Source organism: Nipponia nippon, unplaced genomic scaffold (assembly GCF_047370975.1).
Source record: "Nipponia nippon isolate SJK-2023a ecotype South Korea unplaced genomic scaffold, ASM4737097v1 scaffold_3, whole genome shotgun sequence".
In the NCBI taxonomy this organism is placed as follows: domain Eukaryota; kingdom Metazoa; phylum Chordata; class Aves; order Pelecaniformes; family Threskiornithidae; genus Nipponia; species Nipponia nippon.
Window position 1 is genome coordinate 53,683,192 of NW_028262347.1, and position 21,711 is coordinate 53,704,902.

At 38.9% G+C, this 21,711-nt stretch overlaps 1 protein-coding gene across 7 annotated transcripts in view; it reads left to right on the top strand.

Moving 5' to 3' along the window:
• The window catches only part of ANO4 (anoctamin 4), a 197,529-nt gene that overhangs the window by 139,804 nt on the left and 36,014 nt on the right, over positions 1-21,711 (top strand). For all 7 annotated transcript variants that reach the window (XM_087764788.1, XM_087764785.1, XM_087764789.1 and 4 more), the window contains 7 exons: positions 3,366-3,472; positions 4,909-4,964; positions 5,501-5,622; positions 11,247-11,381; positions 12,137-12,233; positions 12,761-12,821; positions 19,426-19,508. In XM_087764788.1, the coding sequence (XP_087620914.1) occupies positions 3,366-3,472; positions 4,909-4,964; positions 5,501-5,622; positions 11,247-11,381; positions 12,137-12,233; positions 12,761-12,821; positions 19,426-19,508 (661 nt within the window). The remainder of the gene's footprint in view (positions 1-3,365; positions 3,473-4,908; positions 4,965-5,500; positions 5,623-11,246; positions 11,382-12,136; positions 12,234-12,760; positions 12,822-19,425; positions 19,509-21,711) is intronic.

Consider the following 21,711-nt stretch of genomic DNA (forward strand, 5'->3'; position numbering starts at 1 on the left):
GTGTATTAATCCTTACTTATTTTTTATCTTACAAAAGGGGTGACAAAGTGATCGAAACCTTCAACTGAACTGTCTCCTAAATAAAGCCTGAACGCTTACTGAGCCTGAAAACAAGCTGTATTGCTCTTATGAATATTCAAGCCCTTGTGCAGACTGAAATTCTACCAAGGGCAACAGAAAAGCTTGGGAAACTGTTCCATCTGAAAGCAACAAGGGTTAAAAAGCTCTCTAGAAAGCCTCTGCCTTGTGCAGTTTATAGCTCAGTAATGTCTGATGAATGTTTATCTACACCTAGTTTGGAAATGTCTTCAGCTCTGGCCCCTGTGAACTGAAATTTGAAGGGTGAGATCCTCTATAGACTGAGAAAGTCTTTCTCCTCTGAATTCCTCGTCGGATGCTATAGACCATGAAATAGCCTTGATGGCTATTCTGTGATATGGATTTACTGCTCATGTTCAGAAAGAAGACAACCTGGCGGACAAAAATTTTGGAGGAAGAAATGCCCATAAAGTGTGGGAGAGAAGGGTGGTGGGAGAGAGGGACAAGTCCTGCACTGAACTGCATGATTCATACCTGACAAGAGCAACTCCTGTGATTTTGGACATAAATTGAAACCTCCCTGGCATTGTTCTATTTTATGTCAGCCTCCAACTGGGATGTTGTAACACATAGTTACAACTACTTGAGATATTCTCAACCTTTCAATGCCTCCCACTCGTGTTTGCATATTTTTGTTCCCTTTGTCAGAGCGCCCTACCCCCTTGGTTATGGTGATACTGCTCTTTCTGGGGCTACTCTACAGACAATTTCACAGAAATGATCTGAGTATTTCAGTTAAGCAAAAGACAAAAATCCTGTGATTTTAATATTCAAAAATAGGTGAGGATTATTTTTGACCTTTACCACAGGCAATTCCACCCCAAAACAATGATATTGTTAGGGATAGTCCAGGACATCCAGAGGACTCATTTTGTTACTGCTTTTTTACCTTTGGTGAACTCTAGCATCTCTTCTGCATCCATATCTCCATGAGTAGTGTTGGAAAACACTGAAGGACATGTTCTTGGCCTACTCTAGTCATGGTGAGTTCTACCTCTCTGCTCCTCCTGCCCTCACATGCCTTGTACTGGCACAAGGGTGGGCAGGGCAGAACCTCTGCAGCTCTCATACTCACACATGTTTTAGGACTGCTTCAGCTGTTCTGGAGTAGGCAGAGTTCTTCATGGCAGTTATTATACTGAGGTGTTGACATCTGCTTCACAGACACATCTGGTCGTTCCTTCTCAGCCACATGAGATCAAAAGCTATAACAACACAATTGCTAAGTTTACAAATGAATGCAAATGGCTAAAGTGTTTGTTTAAATAAGTGGTTCTTATTTCTTTTTAAGGTTGCATAATGTTTGATTTTTGCGTTTCTTTCATTCAAGACTCATGAAAATAGAAGTGACTAAATGGAGAAAAGCTATTAACATATTTGTCAAAAAAAGTTGTTGAAATAACTACCTGTAGTTGCAGTATGACGTAGTCATGATAACAGATGGGCAAAATAACCTTATATCACAAGGAAAATAGATTAACGTTATTGGTGTTACCTGGATCAATGATGCTAATTTCCCAGATAAGATGATTCAGTTCTCAGTTGAATCCTATAAGAACTCATAGCTAAGTCAGAATGAAAATTACTGTGCTGTTTGGATTTCATAAGTTAGCTTCACAGTTCTTTTTCAATGCTGTCTGGGAGGTGAGATCTTGGAGAGGAAAGTCAGACATTAACAGAAAATGAAACAAAGTGGGAAAAACACTAACTGTTCATTTTTGGTTTACTACTGGCTTTTAATTTGTTTCTGCTGCTACTAAAACAGCCTAAAACAGAGCTCCAGCTTCAGCTGGTAATAGTGCTGTTCTACCTGCTTCAGAGTTTAGATTGGTTTTTTATCTAATTTCCTTAAGCATTAAGACTTATGTGATGACAGTATTTCCTTTTTGTCAAAGTTCTAATAATTATTATTTTACATACTGATTACTTTCAACTAAATTTGGTACAGGTGTAGCTGTCTCAAAGATAAGCACAGTCTTATTTACTTTGTGAGTATCAACAGCTTGAAATGGAATAGTGGCCCAAAATTGTGCCTGTACAGAAAAGGCAGTGGCCAGTGCACACAGTATATGCTGTTTAGTAGCAGCCTATTGGTAAATCGGCAGCACATGGTGGTCAGCCACTATGCATAAATCACATTACTTTCAGTAGGTACTGTAGGGAATAGGACTTTGGGAATAGTAGGGATGTAGGAGGAAGCCATAAGTACAGCACTGAGTAGATTGTGGACACAGAAATGACCTGTGAGTATCTGGGTTGGAGTGAGAAAGGAGACATGAGATAGTAACCTCTAGAAAACCAGGTTTCATTAATTATGGTGCTTTTGGAGCAACTTGTCTTTGCCCTACACACCTCAAGCAACTGTAAGAATTCTTTAGCAGTATTTAACTGACAAGTTGAAACAGTATTTCTAAATACTTATATTGTTCGCATTTTTCTGGTGATTATGGTGATATGCTAAAATATCTTGTTTTCCTTGAGCATGTATATTGGGATTAAGAAATCTATGTAAAATATATTATGCCAGCCAATCTAATCATAGAATCATAGAATCGTCAAGGTTGGAAAAGACCCTTAAGATCATCGAGTCCAACCATTAACCTATCACTGCCAAGTGATAGTGATATAATCAACACAATATATTTTGTGGCTTTTTTTTTTGTTTAAGTTTCCTGGACTCATCACAATTCTGCCTAAACTATTGAACCTGCATTCATACATAACTACATAAGTAGCTTCTGAAAGCTAATTTTCTACTCTATTTTAGCTTCCAAGACCAAGCATAGGAGTATATAATATTTTCTGTTTCTAACATAGTATTTGATTTTCAGTAAGAGTGGTTTACCAAGTAGATGTTTCCATCTGACTCTTAATGGTAAAGCATGATAAAGAAGCCTGAAATAGAAATCAAATGTGTATTTCTACAGCGGCACTTTCAAATCTTATGCTTTTGCAAATTTTTGTGCAAGTATTTTGTAGTTTTCAGTGTATTAGCTAAAAGTGATGCTTATCATAATGAATGCTTAAATACCTTTGATCTTTCTCCAGGCTTCTCTAAGTAATTCTTTGTTAGGAAATGAATACTGTTACTGACATCATCTCATCTGGTGAATCATCTCGCTTAATCTGGTGTCCTTGAATCTTCCTTGCACTTGCTCACATGCTGTAGATTTTTAGTGTGCTATAGAAAGTAATGGAACTCAATATTGGCTTTAAACATGCTACTACATATTCCTGAGATGCCCTTTGTTTGTATTTTTATATAGCTTCATCATACACAACAAAGATACTTTCTTCAATAATGCTACAAGAAGTAGAATTGTACACCATATCTTACAAAGAGTGAAATACGAAGAAGGGAAAAACAAAATTGGTAAGTGCTGAGCAATGTGCTTTTAAATGTGGGTACTAAGTCCCACCAAAAAAAGAGGAGAAGTCTGCCTGGGCTTGTAATAGACTCTTTTGCTTCCTTTTTAATCACCTCAATTTTGAGCTGTTTACTTCTCACCCACTGCTGTTGTAGGGGTTTTGCCTGGGAGACCTGATCATTTCGCTGTACTATCAGTCTGGTTTCACAGGCATATATGTCACCACATGGGATTTATCACCTCTGCAAGGAAAGAGACTGACTTAAGCGAGAAATATGTACAGATTAAGGACCCTGGAGAAGCAGATAGACTCACGCAGAAGAGCTTTTACTCCTTCATAAAAATGTATTTGGAAGGATGGCAAGATTTGTGCTGCTGTACATCTCAGCCTGTAGGGCTTCTCCCTGGATACCTGTCCATCCTTAAGGGAGATGTATGGTTCTGTATCTCTGTAGCTGCTGTAAGTCAAAAGGGAGTTCACCAATGATGTCCTCAGTGCAAAGGACGCCATGCATAACTATGGCATCACTTTCAAATAGCGAGTGGAATGGACCTTTGGAGCAGCACATATGTGTATCCAGGAGAGCAGGCAGTGACAGAGGAGGGCTGGAGTACAAAACAGTGTCCCTCTTCTGTCTTGTGAAACAGGGCACGTACTGCTTGTGTACCACATAGAGCCTGGGGCATCACAAATGGAGAGGCAATCCCCATAAAACTCTGCAGCCTATTTCATTTCCCTGCTGTTTAAACCCCGTCCTTCCTCAAGAGGTAGAGAAACATCCCAGAACGTCACTTGTTTCTTCCTCAGCTCTTGGGATGAGGGCAGCAATAGCTCTGAGCAATGACAGTGAACAGAGGGGAGAGAAGAAATGGAAGAACTCATGCGGTGCATGCAGCCATTGTATCTAGCACACACACTTGCAGTCCCTGCCTGCCTAAAGATCCCAAGCTCCCTCACATATCCACTTGTGTTGTACCTGCCATGACCACAACCTTGCATTGATCACTGGGCAGAGTTTCAGTTGCTTTACTGGCCTGCAGTTCAAAAACGTAAAGATCTTCCCTGGAGTTTTCCACTCCCAAGAAATACAGCCTTTCATCTAAATAGCTTCCTTAGACCATAATTTATGGGGTCAAATTTCAGTTCTGGTGTGAGGTCCCCGATTTCACTGAAGTTATGCTAAAGATGGATTTGGCAAATGAATCTTTAAACCTCCAGCATAATAAATGATAGATTATGGTTAATATTTGAACAAGTCTTTGCTTGTATTATATCTTAGTTCATCAAAATCTGTAAAAGATGATTTTTTCTACATGTATTTTTTACTGTCAATGGGCTTCAAGCTTCATTTAGCCAGCTTATTATGAAAATATGTTTTGCTTTTTACTTAGCAGTTTTTCTGGTCCTACTGGTAAATAATTGGATACTTTTGATTCTTAGGTCTGAATCGATTGCTCAGTAATGGCTCCTATGAAGCTGCATTTCCTCTTCATGAGGTATTTTTCTCAGTTGTTTTTTTTTCTTTTTGAACAGACATTTCCCACAAAATGAATTCTTAATTGTATAATCATTTATTCTCAATCTTATTAATGTTATTACTCTCTTTTGCATTCTGTGTCTGCCTCTGACATCCCATTTGGTACTGCTTTTTTCTTGGGAAAAAAATGCTTTTTTTCTTACAAAAAGGGATGAGTAAGGAGAGTTGTTCTGGATCTGTTCTGTAAAAAGTATTTGGGTTTGATAAATCAGTATGTTTTCAGAGGGGAAAAATATCATGCTGTGGTTTTCTCTTTGAGATTCTCCAGTTTATAGCCTGTGACTTGAACACCATTTATCATAAATTTCTTAGGAAGAATAATCTCAAGTCTTACTGAAGTTAGAGGAAATTGCCCTTTTAATGTCATATTTAGCTTTTGGTGCACAAGTATGGAGTTTGCATAAATTGTGTGTTCCGTACCGCTACTGAGAGAGATTTCTTAGATATTCTTTTTTGCTGCTGCTGTTCATTATAATGTCCAGATTTGTATTTTAGGGAAGTTACAGAAGTAAGAATTCGATAAGAACCCACGGGGCAGAAAATCACAGACACTTGCTCTATGAGTGCTGGGCCTCCTGGGGAGTGTGGTATAAATACCAACCACTGGACCTCGTGAGGTAAGACTTTCCTGCTTTTAGTATGTCACATTATAGCTGCTTTGAGCGTAGGTTATCTCTCTTCTGACAAAACCATGAAAAGCTCAGTTAATTCATGTGGTTTTTAAAAACTGATCCTGAGGTCATGGGAATCCATTTCATTCATGGTGGCACTACATTCAAAGAAGTATCTATAGAGGAGCTTGTAGGAGGAGCTGAAAGTGAAGGAAGTTTCCTTCTAGAATTTCCTGACACCATAACTCCTAATGAAGGGTTTGCAGAAGATTTAAGAGATTAAAAAAACAAAGAGAGAAATGTGGTTGCACATCTATCCACTGGAAGAGTTCTTCTTCCTCCTCAGAGCATGGTTTTGGTGAAAAACAGGCTCTCATCGACTAGATCATTTTTTTTTTCCAAAAAGCAACCACAGAAGGAGCCTTGGGTAAAGTTTAATGATGCTTTCAAATTGCATGGAGCAGAGCTCGTAGTCACCGAGTGTGCTGCTGTGTTCAGCACCTCTAGCAGTAGATTGGTGGAAGTCTCTCCTGTACCACCTCCCTTAAATTCAGCCCAGCCACATCACCACAGTCTGGATTTGTATTCATCTTGGAAGTAGCCTGCAAAGAAGAAACACAGAAAGCTGAGACATGACTCCAAATTCTTATAGCCCTTTCAAATAATGTTTTCAGGTAGGCTTGCATGGGCTAATAGAGGATTACACATTTTTTATGCATGTGTAGAGAGCCAGAGCCTTTACTGATCATGTTGTCAGAACTATTAGTGGGCATTAATGGGCTTTTTCTACCTGAAGAGAGGAATATGAAGCTACAAGGGCCTATTAATAAAGTCTTCAGATTACTGAAGATATTGATACATTGGCCATTGGGAAGGGTCATACCGTGCACGCAATTGGTCCAGCATATTAATTTCCCCTTTTTGTAAGTCCTGTAACTGATAGAAACCTTTGCTTTTATTGATTGTTTTCAGGTAGAAAGGTTTGTAGAGGGTGGCCCTGGAGACAGAAGGTGTTATTGATTACGACCATATAAAACCTACCTATTTCATAAAACAGGAGGTGTTCAATTTCCATGGAGAAATAGTTCACAGAGAAATACAATAAAAACATTTTACTGAGTCATGTGATTTGTAAAATGCTTTAGAAAACAAAGTAATGTATTTGTACCTCATAATTTAAGCCTGAAAGCTTCTTATTTCTAATATACTGGCCTGGACAGAAATAAGAAATTTTTCTCAAGTTACACTATGGAAATTGCTGATTTACTGAGGAGCCAACAGTTATACTGAAGATTTTATTTTTAATTTCCCAGTATACAATAAGATATTAATGTCACAGTATAAACAACTTATCTCTATAATGGTTTTTAATCATTTGTCCATGGTCATCAAGGTTACTATTCTTCATCAACATTTCTTGTTTGTGAAAGTGCTGTTGAGCCTATATCTGGGTTTTGGTTTAATTTGGTTTATGAACACGGACCATCAGGCATCTGGAAGGTTTTTTAAGTATGTGGATAAATGGTAACAGAATGAGCAAGGTTAGACACATGATTGTTCTGGACCTTGGTAGCAGCCTTCTTGAGTAGCCTGAGCTTGACGTTTAAGATTTTATAAGATGCTTTAGCTTTTTATCAGACAGTGAACATCCACAGATTTTTTCCACAACCATTTCACAAAAGGAAAAAAGCAATCAAACTAGCAGATTTTGAGGTCGTCAGTGTCCTGTGGTGGTTCAGAGTAGATGTTTATCCAGAGAAGAGGGGAGCAGGGGGAACTGTGAGGCTCCCTGAGCATTCACAGCAGCGTGAGTCTCGATAGCCATTGAGCTCAGCAAGGGTTCAAAGCTGCAGCCCCAGCCCAGCCTGCGATTTGCTGCCTGGAGCACACCCATGGCTGCAATGAATTCACTGAAGGAAGGGTGACAGGAAAGGGGAGGGAATGCCTTTTTCTTCTCACTTCACAGATGCTAGATCCCTCGCATTTCCTTAGCTCCTGCCAAATCTTTCCTGTATACTGCCACTCTCAGCAGCTCATGTCTAGTGAGCTGGATATTTTTCCTTGAAGAGCTGACAACACCAGCGAAACCTGTTGTTCATTTCACTCAGAAGTATCTCAGCGTGCATACTTTAAACAGAAGCTTTTTTAGTACCAGTTCTGCAGCAGGAGCAACTTTTTTGTTTCCTGTACCAACAGCTATGTGGGGTGTCCTTGAAGGGAGTAGTGTTGCCATCTGTACAAAAGGAGTGAATGGATATTAATTCTTCCACAGGCATCTGGCCAGATGCCAGACATTCCCCTTTACTATATGCTTTAGAAAGGCTAGGGAGTAAGTTAGATGTAGATAAAATAATTGTCTCATTAACAGATATGATATTTCCACCTTAAAGTCAAGTTGCCATAATGGTAAGCGGAATTGTTCATACTTTGGTGCTGTTTTATTTCTTCCTTCGCTGTTAAAATGAGGCCTTACATCTCCAGTGCTGTAAATTTGGTGCCTCCCAGATTTCATTTAATCTCATCAGCTGGCTGTTATGGAGATATTAGTCACTAGAAATAAATGAGAAAAGGTCATTTGAGGAGAATTGAGTGATTCTGCTTTCACTCTGCTTTGAAACACGTGGCAGTATGAAGGCACAGATTTGACACAATTGCAAAGGCACTCATTAATCAACAGATGTGGTACCATGATTTTAATTACACTTCGATTGGAATTTAGGATCCATAGTTACTTTAGAAGAATAATTTAAGATCCTTAGAATTGATAGCAATTGGAAAGAGGCAGGACTTACTATATTTATATTCTCTGGGACCACGTAAAACAATGGAAACAGTTGCAGTGATTCGTGGGGGCTTTGGATCACCTCCTTCACACTTCTGTGCATAGCTGGTTTCCTCTAGGTTGTGCACAAATTGTTCCTGCTGCTGCTTACGCATGCTATTTACAGGACAAAAAGGGAGTGAGAGAACTATATTTATAAAGCGATTGTAAAGCTACCTAAATGAACCTGAAAGCAAAAGTAATGCCTGCGTAACTTGCATTTTACTTGGTGTTTACATTAAATGACTTGATTGCAAGCTGACAACTCCCTTTCAGTCTCCTGTCAAGCCTTCCTCCCAGCCCCATTGCTCCTGACATAACATGAGATTCATGTGTCCAAGACACCTGTTGGAAGGCTCTTGCTCCCTCACAACTTGTTTCTGTGATGTAAAAAGTTCTGTATAGGATTTCATTCTGACCTGCAAAAGGATTAATGAAGATAAATAGGTTCTTGGCTTGAGTCCAAACCTGTCTATATTCTAGCTCCACGACTTGCTTCTAGGCATCCTGAAAGCAAAAGATTATATAATGAAGGACGTTAAACACAGAGGATTCCAATATCCCATTTCATGGGTCTGAAATCAGACTTTGTAGCTTAATACTTTTCAAAAATGTGCATTATTGATAAATACTGAGATTGAAATCTTGGCCCAGTTAAGTCAGTGATAGTTCTACCATTGGAATGGAGTGAGGGGAGAGGCAGTTCACCATTAAGGCAGGTGATATTGGAGGGCTAGTATATTTTCTAGCATAAAATTAAGAAGGTGAAATTATTTTTTTTGTTATTATTCTAATGGTACAGCATATATGAGGATAGGAGAGATGAATTATTCTATTAGGTGCTTGAGGTTTTTTTATGTCTCTGCTTTTTAGGTTAGTTGTGGAGGAAATTTTCTGTGGGAGAACTATCAAAGACACAAAACATTGTTTTCTGTTCTTATTAACAATCTGATAAACTGGATGGTAGTAACTTAGCAAAGTTAAAAATGCAAATGTTATCAAGGCTGGAAACTTTCAAAGAGGCCTTCAATGAGCAGAATGCTATTATTTGCACCATTAGATGGAAAGGCTCAACAGGATAGGAGATGAAATTTGTCATGAATGTTTGTCGGCTAGGGGGGTGGAACAAGGAAGCATTCATCCTGGAATGTAGGGAATGAAATAAAAAAATAAATCTTGATGAATGTTAAGCTTACTTCACTGCTTTGAACTATGTACATGGAGAAAAATAGGCCATAAATATTCAGTGGAAGTAAACTCAAAATGTGAGCTTGCTTTTTCAGTGGAGCAGGCACAGCTTGACATCCTAGGTGTCAGGAAAATAATTAGGCCAAAGGGTTCAGTAACGCTCTTAAGTCAGGGCTCAAAAAGTAGTTTCCAGTGTGTCTTTTTACAACCAGACATGCTGCTCTTGTCAGAACTGAGAGTGTTATCGTTAGCGTACCACCTCTTTAGCCTGTAAATTTGAGTCTCTGTTGAATGACAGAAGAATAAAAACAACATGACAATATTTGGTTTCTCACACAGTGCTGGTAAGCTCAAATAATAATAATCAGTGCAGGTCAGTATCATTCAGCAGAGCATGAGCTCAGCTCAGACAGATATTGCTCACCCTGGAAATTTTTTATATCCATTTGAAAACTGATGATTTTGTCCATTCCAGATCAAGTGTTTCTTTCTCTTCTCCATTGCCTCCAACCCTAGAGCCCAAAGATGTTTTCTGGTAGCATAAAGGAGCCAGCAGTGCTGGCTCACTGCATTCTTTGTCTCTGGACAGATCAGAAGTTTCATCATTAGCATAAAAGTGGGTTTTCATCAGCAGCTATTCTCAAATTCAGTTGATATGCAAGTTTAAGTTGTCTGCAAAGTCTCTGAAGTGCAAGAATATCATCTTGCCTCACTCTTTAAAACTAATCTTGCAAATAATCTCCTAAAATCTTCATTGTAATCATGATAATTGCATATTGATTTGTATAGCATCCTAATCTGATCATCAGCCTACTGTGCACAAAACCATCAAACACAGGATAATGCATGCAGCCTGCTCCTATGCTGATGAGTTCAGCAGGTTTTTTGTGTGCTTGATGTATTCTTTAACACATAAATAAAGGTTTGGTTGTGTTTGGGAGGAGGAAAAGTGCTAATGAATATGTAGCAAATAGAAACTTCCTGGACACTTTGCTGTTAGTTTTTAAGCAATATAATTAGGATCAATTCAGACTACTTTCCTCAAATCAGTGCAAGATGATACACAGAGATGTTTGTTGGACCTCACTTGCACTTTACTTTCCACCTGTCGTAGAATCATGAAATTAGTTTTCCAGGAACTGAGCTAGGAAAAGAAATAACCAAATGAAAATAAACTGGATTGGAGAATAATTTCTTGTTAATTAAATCCTTATAAATAATTTGGGCTCAAATAGTTTTTGCTGCAATACCACTTTTAGGGATGAAGCTGTTTTCAGTGCAATTGTTTCGGAAGTACAGTTACACAGACAAAAGGCAAAGAAAGCCGTCAATTTCCCAAACACAAAGAACTAGCTTTTTAAAATGAACTCAATGTTTCCTTTCTGAGGTCTCCACTCAGCTTACTGTAAACTGTGGTTAGTGACTTTTTAAATTAATTTTTTAAGTTCATTCATGAGGCAAGTCCCTCAGTGTGAATTTAGAAACCTAGCTGCAGGCTTTTTCTTCAGGCAATTCTGAATCTGCTCTCTAATCTGCTCTTCAGATATGATAGAAGTATTTATTTTCTATTAACAAGCAAGATTAAGTGGATTTATTCTAATTGCGTTGTGTTTTAAAACAGGCGGTACTTTGGTGAGAAAATTGGGCTGTACTTTGCCTGGTTAGGCTGGTACACAGGGATGCTCTTCCCAGCTGCCTTCATTGGATTGTTTGTCTTTTTGTATGGAGTCACCACTTTGAACCACTGCCAAGTCAGGTAATGTGGGCACTTTTATAAGGGAAATTACAGCTGTGGGTTATTGTGAATAATTTAAGAGATCTTCATATGAATTGTTAATTATTTCATTTTGAACTGTTGAATGAATACTCAGGAAAAGGCTGTGCTTGGTTCTCATAAGGTATTGAGCTTCCCTTGTTTTGTGCTCCTGAATTGGGATGAGAGGCAATGTTTCTTGCCCGACTCCAGTTGCTGATAGTGCTGGCAACTCCACATGAAGTAGGGAAAAAGTCGAACTCCTTCATTACTGTTGTAACAGGCCAGCAGAAGAGTGGGGAATTTTCACTCTCTTCAAGGCCTTTCCCAAATATCCACCACAGGGAGGCATTCTTCAGATGAAGAATCCCCTAGACCTTCTGCTGAGCGCTGCATCTCTACGTTCCTTCACACTTAAGACAAGCCACAAGAATAAGTCAAACTTAACTTTATCTGCAATCATCCTCACCCTCCTCCTACCAAAGGTCACTTCTGACTCAAGGAGAAGCTGGAAATGGTAGAGAGATACTGCTAGGCTGGTCCTGAAGAACTGTCCTCTGCAGTTATGAATGTAAACTCTGAAGTCTTAGACAGTCAACAAATATTAATTATACACATGCAGTTATGAACATCTTGGCTTCAGTTACAGAACCAGTATTGTTCAATAAGTAACTGAATATTAGTGAAACTTATCAATCCATTTTAAGACTGATCGTTGTGCATCAAACTATTAATTTTTATCTTTTCTATTTTTCCAGTAAAGAAGTCTGCCAAGCGACAGATATCATCATGTGTCCTATATGTGATAAATACTGTCCCTTCATGAGGTTATCAGACAGCTGTGTTTATGCCAAGGTACCTTTTAAACTATGCAAACAGAAATATTTTCCTGGTAAAAGCATTAATTTTGCCTTTTGCAATTGTCTTTAGTGAGCTCAGGTAGATAAAATCTTGAAAGGACAGATCAAGTTAAGCCAATATTAACATTCATTGTCTTTTACCAGAACTTAGGTCGGGTTGTAAAACACTTGAATGCAATTTGCACTTAGAGATTCAGTAGTCCCAGAGGTTGTGTCCTAGATGCATGTGCTACAGTGTCCTTGGCATCAACCTTTATCTTACGATCCATCCTCTGTACGTGGCTCCATAAAATGAATGCGTTGGGTCCGAAATGATGCTCACACCTGGTGTTAGCAGGGGTCAATCACAGGCCAGGCTGGCAAATAGTCCTGTCAATTGACAGGTGCATTTCACACCTCAAAGGAAGGATCCTCAGGACTGTCAGGCCAGCTGAATTCATGATCACGTTAATTCCATTAGGTAAAAACAGAAAATAAAGCCTTATTATCATAAATTGATCACGCTACTAATATATCCCTCAGGTAACCCACCTTTTTGACAATGGAGCTACTGTCTTTTTTGCTGTTTTCATGGCAGTGTGGGGTAAGTTTTCATTTTGATATTAAGTAATTGAGCAATCTTTTTCTTAAAGATTGTAATGCCACATAGGCCTTTGTAATTTCCAGCACGTTTTTTTCAGACACAGAAAAACAATATAGGCTTGATTCTTTTCTGTTTCTGCACAAGGAAGATGGACGGGGTTGAAATCAGGTTTTTTATGTGATAACAATTTTAATTAAAATAAAAACATGATTGCAGTATGTAGTGTCTGTGCAGATAGTTATATTTGAGGAGGGGTGGTTGTAACTGTTTTTTAATCTGTTGGCACTGAGGCCTTTCTTCTGTTACGATTCAGGGCTTTTCTTAGCTTAGGGCAGCTTAGTTTTTTAGTGTCTGTACTAAAATTAATTAATGTATTTTTTCCCTGCCTTGCAGAAAGGCAGTAAAGCTTAAATACATGTAAGCTGGTTGCAATTAAAGCAAAACTCTGGTGAAATAAATGGAAGATTTATTTGAATGACAAATTGATCCAAGAGTGGTCTAACCGTTGCCATGGAGGCTGAATTTTGCCCATAGGGCAGTTCTATTTCTGGCTCAACTGTTTTTCCTACTGTGGTCTTGTAGGCAGAATTGAAGGCAAGAGGAAACAATAATTTCTGGCAGCATAAAAAGTTTTTCAGACATGCCCTGAGCATGCCCAGGCTCTTAGCTGCTACCATGCCATTCTCAGAGAAGTTTAACACCTTTAGAAACTGGCTCAATGAGGTGCCTCAAAAATGGCATCCATCTCACAGCTCCGGGCGCTTGAGCTATCCTGACTTAGCCATTGTTCTCCTGTTCTTAATCACACACCTCCAACTGCTTTGGAAATGTGTCCAAGTAATTCCTATAATCTCCATTTTAAACTGCAAATCTCTTTACTGAGCCACAAGAGAGATCCAGGAGGCAACATGAGAGCCATCAGAACAACATAGATTAGCCTATGAGTCTGTCTCAGGTCCTTCCTCCAAAACTACATTTTTGTCTTAGTTAACTAATTAAATTAGGTCATATACCAATCAAGCCTATTCATGCCATTTCATGTAATATTGACAATATTAAAATACCACAAATTACATTAAGGAAAAAATCCACAGATCATACAGATTTTATGTTTTTCCTTGGTATTTCAGCTTTGTTTTAGAGCTACACCAGAGCTGAGAACCACTAAAAATTTATAAGCCTTAAAGATTATTTTTAGATATTTACTCAGCTTTTCCAACCTCTTTCTCTATGTGCTCACTGAAGTTGAGAATTTCCAAGACAGTTTAGAGGCAGGGACTTCCATCTCAGCTCAGAAAATTGATGGGTTAACATTGTTGAACATTTATGTCACTGTTCCTAACTGCTGGTGAGCATGTCTTTGGAGTGCAGCTTTTTGCACCAGTGCTTTTGTTCCTCCTTAACAGTAACACTGCTTTTAGGAAACAGCCGTGCTCACAGCATTGCACCTGTGTCTTAGCACTGTCCAGAACCAGGGCTGTAGGAAAAGCAGCTCTAGGTAGGAGAGTCCCTCACTCAGGTAACCATGCCTGGTCCTCGTTTGTGGTCGCTGCCTGAGAGAGGGCTGAGCAGGCTGAGCATGCCTGCTTACAAAATGTTGTAGGTCCTTTCTCTTTCTTGTCCCTAGTTGACAGGAGCTGCACCTCACTTTGGCTAGCCTCTCTTTCCTCCCCCTCCTTCAGCACCACTGTGAGACTCCAAGACCCAGTTCCCCCTGGGGTATCTCCCCACCAGCCTGCCAGGACTGGGAAATGCACTGCCCATCCATGTATCTCCAGCACCTAAGCCCACAGAGAGATAAGAAAAAATATAATAAATGCTGCCTTCTGGATGATTTGGCTAGTGGAGAAGAGACTGTAGGATAGCTGCTGGGGTGCGAGCTTTCCCCACCACTTTAGTTGGCTTACACTCTGCTTGTGAGGTTGCCACCAAAAGGAATGTAGGGGCAGCAACAGGAAGGAGGTTGTGAGTGTAGGGTAATGGCTGGGGGAATGGGGCGATCCTATGGCTCCACCCAAACTTCAGTTTCTTAAATAAGACTTTGCTGAGACAACAGTGAGATTGTGGAGATATGTTCCATACAGTTAGGGCTAAAGCAGCATTAGAACAAGGAAAGCCACACTTTCCAGGGATTTTCTGGTACTGTATTTATGAGTTGGCTTACTGCCTTTCTTAAATGGATTTGCAGTCTGCAGTAGGCCTATTGGCAGCTGCAGGCATTACCATCATTTCAGTAAATCATAGGGGAAGAGAGGAAACAATGATAGCAGTTTGATTGTGGAAATATTTTTTCTGTCAGCATGAAACAACTGGCAAGTGCATGACAAATCGGGTGTGAAAAGTTCAGCCTTCTAGATGATCCAGTTTGACAGACACTAGCATGTAAAATGATGATGGCAGTGCTTTTAAAAAAAGAGAATGAAAGCAAAAAAAGGCAGCTAGAATTGTGTTACCTCTTTAGCCTGAGCTTAGTCACTGTCTTATTTTCTAAAGTACCTTCTTCACTGTCTTTAGATCCACTAGCGAACTCCCATCTTGAGGGAGAAGCCTCAGCCATTTGCATGGGGTTTTCAAAACCAGGCGTGGTCAGGTTGGGCTTTCCACGAAGAGTTGATCTGTGTGGTGGTTTCCTCCTTTTACTCTAAAGACATCTTTAATTGGTGGACAAAGTTGGTTGCTCACTTTTTAAATAGAAATAAAATGCTTCTTTAAGTGTTGAGCAAACTGCTGTGGCCAGGCTAGGGAGAGGAATTACCATGACAAATATCAGTATGGGCTGCTTGATTTGTGGATCAGCAATGAGCCTGGCTGTAGGATTCTGAAGCACAGGGACCCATCTTTTATAATGCTTCATTGTGGGATAAGTGGGTCCCACCAAAGTAAGGTTGGGATTGTCAAGTGCACCAGAAGATATTGGAATAGAAACACACTTTTCTTCAAAAAATGTGTTCACCCATCACCTCACCTATTTTATTTCTGCCTTGTTTAAGCAAAGTTCTATGTAAGAAGTAAAAGTAATTGATATAATAGGAAAAAAAAATATGATACTTACTAAGGTATACCCAAAAGACATAAGACTTAAGACAACTTTCATTTTAAACTGATGTAGCAAAGGACAAAAGATAGTACGGTACACTGAAGGAATTCACTAGTAGTTTGTAAAAGTATTGGAGTTTCTGTTGAAAGGAAAAACCCTTTCAAAAGGATTGAAGCTATAAATCTCTGTGGTTTATAGGAAACAGTAAGTCCCTATGAACACTAATAGGTGAACAGATTGTCGTTGATGCTCACTGAGATGTCATCATCTCAGAAGCTGGGAAAGTATTTTTCTTTTTGAGAATCTCTAGTCTTGATGATATTTTCCAGATGTTCAAAGCTTTCAAAAAGAGGGGAGGAATAGCATTTTTGTTTGCTAGAGGGAAACACCTACACTTTGCCCTTTATGTATGCCTTGAGATATGTTGAGCCTGATGAAAAAGTAGGTCCTATGTCTGGGAAAACCTCCTCTCTTTTTACTGTCTGAATTGGATTCTTACCGAAGAAAGAAAATGAGAGAAAGATGTCCATTCTAAATAAATGTTGACATTTAAAGTGCAGAAAAAAGTCATTCTCAGAAAAAAAATCTAGGTAAATTTCATAATCAATTGACTCCCAGCATGTTGCTGTAAAGCCAGATGGAATTGTAGCTTTTGCTTTTCCAGTTGAAGTACTGGGGAAAGCTAGTGGAAAGATGTCACTGTCTACATATTTCCTGAAGCTCAGTAGCAAAGTTCCGTAACTGTCCAACAGGAGAGTCCAGCTATTTATCATTTCTAATGCTTTGCTAGAGGCAAGGTGGCCTGATGGTAGTTTCTCTGTCTCTGCATATCTTTGGGGGACTAAGGGACACAAGAAAAGTCCTTTTTGAAATTTCTTCTTGTCTACTTAGAAGTGTGTTTCCTTTGATAAAGGAAATAGCTTTAGAACACTTGTTTAAAGGCATAGTTGGGAGGGGAAAAAAGGCCTGGCATGAAAAATTTAATACTTTTTTCAAGCAATAAGAAATGCCAACATAAAACACTTTTTTCTAGATATATCTGTTAGTCTAATAAAAGATACTACTTTCCTACAAACCTTGCCTCTAGCATGAAACATTCACATTGATCTGTTCTCTGAGGAGACAGAATTTAAGGACGTTCTTCAGCAGTATTCCTGGTGTATAGAATATATTCCAGAAGTCAGGGTGGATGTATTAAATGATGTTCTGAAATACAATAGGGAGAGGATTTCTGAGAGAAAGAAAGGATTAAGCTATTGCTGCGAGAGGCCATTTGCATTACTAGATAAGATCACAACTTGTTTCAAAAGCATCTGAGGCAATGATGTTAAGACAGCTGTTTGTACAAGCGGATGTTGAGGACTGAGCTGCAAGGTTGAGCTCTGAAGCCGGGCAAGCATAGTATAGAAAAAGCTAGCAAAAGACCTGGGATTTAAGGCCAATGAGCAGGATTCTTTGAGAATTCTCAGCATCTGGTTTAAACATACCAACTGGAAAATAGGAGAACGATAAGTACAACTGTGTCCTGTTGAGCTGTCAAAGTCAGAAAAAAAATGCTGAAGTGTGTTATAGGGTATTAGTGGTTACTTGACTAGAAAAGAAGGAAAGGAATTTCAAAATTCAGTACTTTTTAGAAGACCTCAGTAGTACAGTGAATCAATCAAAGATGGTTATTTATAGCACATTTTAAAATATCTAGCAAGGGAAAAGTGCATACTGACCTGGATAGAGGGAGAAAAGTGTAGCACAGTAAAAGCTAAAACAGCGCTGTGTAGATCATCCTATTTGCTACTTAATGATTTGAAATAGCTTTCTAAAGAAGCTTTGGAAACTGCACATACTTACTCTGACAGGTGCTAAATATACTAAATATAATATGTATAGATTCCTCACTCCAGGTGTGTGAAAAACAAGAAAGAAAAGAAGTATGGTTCAGCACAGACATCTCTGAAAGGTTCATGCCTGTGGACCCATAAGCCCACTCAAGTCCTGCTTCCAGCTGCTTTTTGGAATAGAAACAGACTGGTAGTAATCAATCAGGATTGTTTCTCCCAGGTCTCCAAAACGTGCAGGGCTACTTGTTTAGCCTATACAAAATAATTCAATATGAGCTGATAGGAGAGAAGCAGCTCCACCAGAAGACAAGTCACAGAATAAACAACATGGTGGTTCAGCAGCAGTGGAGCCTCATTAGCACTTATTAGTTTTGCTGATCCCAGCCAATCATACTGCAGTTATTACAAGAAGTCGTAGAAACATTAGGCTCAGGAGATTGAATTGACTTTCTTTATTAGATTAAATCAAAGCAGCTGGTTACCTGTTCTAACATAACTCCAGCTTTCAGAAAAAGGATGATGTGAGGTATGAAAATGCCTTCAAACCAAATAGCTGCCTCCTTAAACATGCTTTTGATATCTTACCTTATCTGCTCACAGTGTTCATTTTCTAAGCATATCTTAGCTGCATTGGCTAATACATTAAAATATAGTAATTCTTACTGGCTAAAAATTCACTTTCCCCAAACTGATGCCAGTGCTTAGTATCATGTCACGTCATTATCAATATGCTGCAGTAGGTCAGATAGTCCATTAAGATGCCTCTAGGACTGGATGTGGAACATATTGCCAGGCTATTGTGGCACCGCTACAGCTGATACTGTGCTAGCTCATGAGCAAAGAGGTTTATGTTCTCTGTGGTTATCAGCCTGATGCTTTTCAGTGAGAATAAAGGGAAGAGCCAAACCTCACAGTGGGAGAGGAGGTCTTTCCATTGATTTGTGTTAGCTTTAGGCAGCTTCTACATTCTTTTAACAAAACAAATTAAAAAAAAGAACTGTAACCATAAACAGGCTCAGTATTAATCTCCAGAATATGAACATATTATTTTATGACTGAGTGCTTCCTTGATTGTTCTTTCTGTCACAAAATGGAAGCACAGTCATGTACAGTCATATTACACTGTCTTGAATGCTGTCAAGAAGGGCTGTACAGCACAGAATGTTGAATTGTCAGATGTTAATGCCACACCACATATACACACTCATGTAGTGTAAAAGAAATGGTCTGGATTAGAAAGGTGTAAGACAAAAATTCCCATTTCCTCAGTAGTATGCTACAGATTTGCATATGCACTGGAATGTGCTTCCTTTAGGTTCTGGTTTCTGTGTATTGTAAATGGTCTTTACAGAAGGAAAGTTACTGCTTTGTCTGCAGTAGCCCTAAGTAACCTTTAGCTTCATCAGAAATCTGCTATATCTAGTAATGATGACTCACAGGAACAATTTTATTTTTTGAGAGTCCTCCCTTAGTTTGTTAGAAATTAAACATTCTCATTTAACACTAAATGAAATCTCTAAAGCCTCAACCATACTTGAAGCAAGCAAAGTAATCCTTAGAAAGCAATGCATTTTGAAAGCAGTTTTGATCATCAGCATGATTTGCTGTTGAAAGGAACCCATTTATGCAAAGAAATGAAAATAATGTAACAGCTTCATTCAACAGTTCTGTGATAGTAGTTAACATTTTCTTGACTTAAAAACAATTTTGTATTTTTTTCTATTTGCTCCAGCAACTGTTTTTCTGGAGTTTTGGAAAAGAAGGCGAGCAGTAATTGCTTATGACTGGGACTTGATAGACTGGGAAGAAGAAGAGGTTAGTATAAAAAAAATATACTCCTTAATCTTTAATACAAAAAGATTTGGCTAAAAATGTAAGCATGTTTTTCTTTTGGATTTATTTTCAATTCATTCTTCAAATCTTCATAAACTAGGAAATAAGCATTTTTCTCCTCAGATGTTTTCTCTGGAATGTGAAGAAACTTTCCTCAGGCCAAACTGTCCTCTCTTTTACACCTTTGTAAATCTAAATTAATTTCAACATATCAGTGGCTGCCATTGTGGGAGATTTCAGGAAACTAATGCACTTTGGGGGAAGCTAACAAATTGTGCTTTTGAATCCAAGGAAATCCTTGACAGCCCAGGGTATCGTGAATTTTGGCAAGTGAGCTTTTATCTATTCTTTTAGATAGCCACTAAGAATACTGATGGAGAGAAAGCCTTGTGAGGCTTGTACCAGCTTCTGAACATTCAGGTGCTGGTTACCTAAGTACACAGTGCTGCAGAGAGACTGAGGGAGATGAACCAACTCAAAGGACTTAATTCATCCTCTGTTGGTAGAGGAAATCCCCTTAGGGAGGAAACTAAACAGTGAAAAATAGGCTTAACCTTTTTCTGTGGTGGTTACCAGAAAGAAACAGCATGCTCTTAGGACTGAGAGCCGAGGTCTAAGTGGAACTAGAAGGTTTTATTATGCAGGAGAAAAGCAAGATTCAGTGGTTGTGGCAGAAAATGTGCTCCTCGAGTGGGATTTGGACATACAGGTGTCCACAGAGTCTGTTCTTCCTCTCCAGAGACTATCCTGAAGCATTTGGAGGGACTGCAAGAGGCTGCTGTAGTGGTCTCAATGCAGTTGAACTTGTATATTGCTGCCTCTGTTGAAGAATTTATTTTTCATTAATCTTGTGAGCAGAGAAAGAGACTTCTGAGTTATGGCATTTTTTGTCTACAAGGCAATGTAGTTCAGTGAGGCCATGAAATGATACAATTGCTAATTTGCTGATAGGATTTTTTTTAAAATGCTTAATGACTAAGAAAATAATCCAAGAACATTAAATGAAATAACTTACACAACTGCAAATTGGTTTCTTTATAGCAACAGGAACATCATTATTTGTGTACATATGCTGTCAATTCTTGGTGATACTTCAGGACTATTGTCATATATTTAGAAAATACTCTAATACTGATTTAACTCTCCTGAGATTAGCAGCCTGCTCTTGCCAATGCTGACGAGTCACAGAGAGACCACACTGAGATAATCCTGCCTGAGGATCAAATATTGGTCAGGATGGACCTGCAGTGATCATGTCCCCTCATGATTAGTTGTAAAAAAGCCACTGCTGCTGCCAACAGCTAAGGCAAAAGACAGATGTACCAAATTGCAATTCCAAGTCAGGATTATAGCTCAGTGTCCCCAGAATGAGAAGGAGCCTTTAAACTAACAAAATACACAAGCAAGTACAGTATGATGCCCTTTTGATGGTTTTCCCAGGAAGCCTGGTCTTATAGATGTTTATAGTTTGGGATGTTACATATTTGCACTTTTCACCATTTAACCTACCTGGATTTGGGATTCTGCTGATTTATAAAGCCATCCACCTGAATGTCCTATGATCAGTTCATTTACAAATATTGAATTTCCTGGTAAGGTTGTCCTTAAGTGATGCTTTGCTTCCCCGCCATGTAATAACACTAAGTGATTTCTGGCTGGTGTGGTAATGCTTGGAGGAGTCTTTTGCTCAGGTATGAGCACAACAGCTCCAGGCCCATTCAGGACCACTCCCCACTCTGTTTCCCTCTCCTCTTTATGCACGTGCCCAAACTCCATTTACAACCTTGCTGCTACTACTGAAAGTTCCTGTCCTCTTGCAGATCCTGGAGGAAAGCATTCCCATGGAAGATTCGCTTTCTGCTTTCTAAGATTTTTTGGAAAAGTGTTACCAAGCCTATGCAACTAAGCCTTTAGCTGGAATAAACACTGGAAAGACAGAAGAGAGTAGAGTTGCTAGATTTTTCTCTTCCAGTCAGAAAGCCTGAAATAGCTTCTGGTATTTGAAACTATCCTCATAGAAATATGATGTGTTTATTTTATGATGTCTATCAAATAACATTATTTTTTATGAGAGATGCAGATGTTCCACTGGCAGATTATTTCAGTTTGGCCTGCAGGATGACATATGCATGTTGGTAATTTTTAGAGAATACCTGCTCCCTGCTGATGGTCAGCTGGTCTTTTA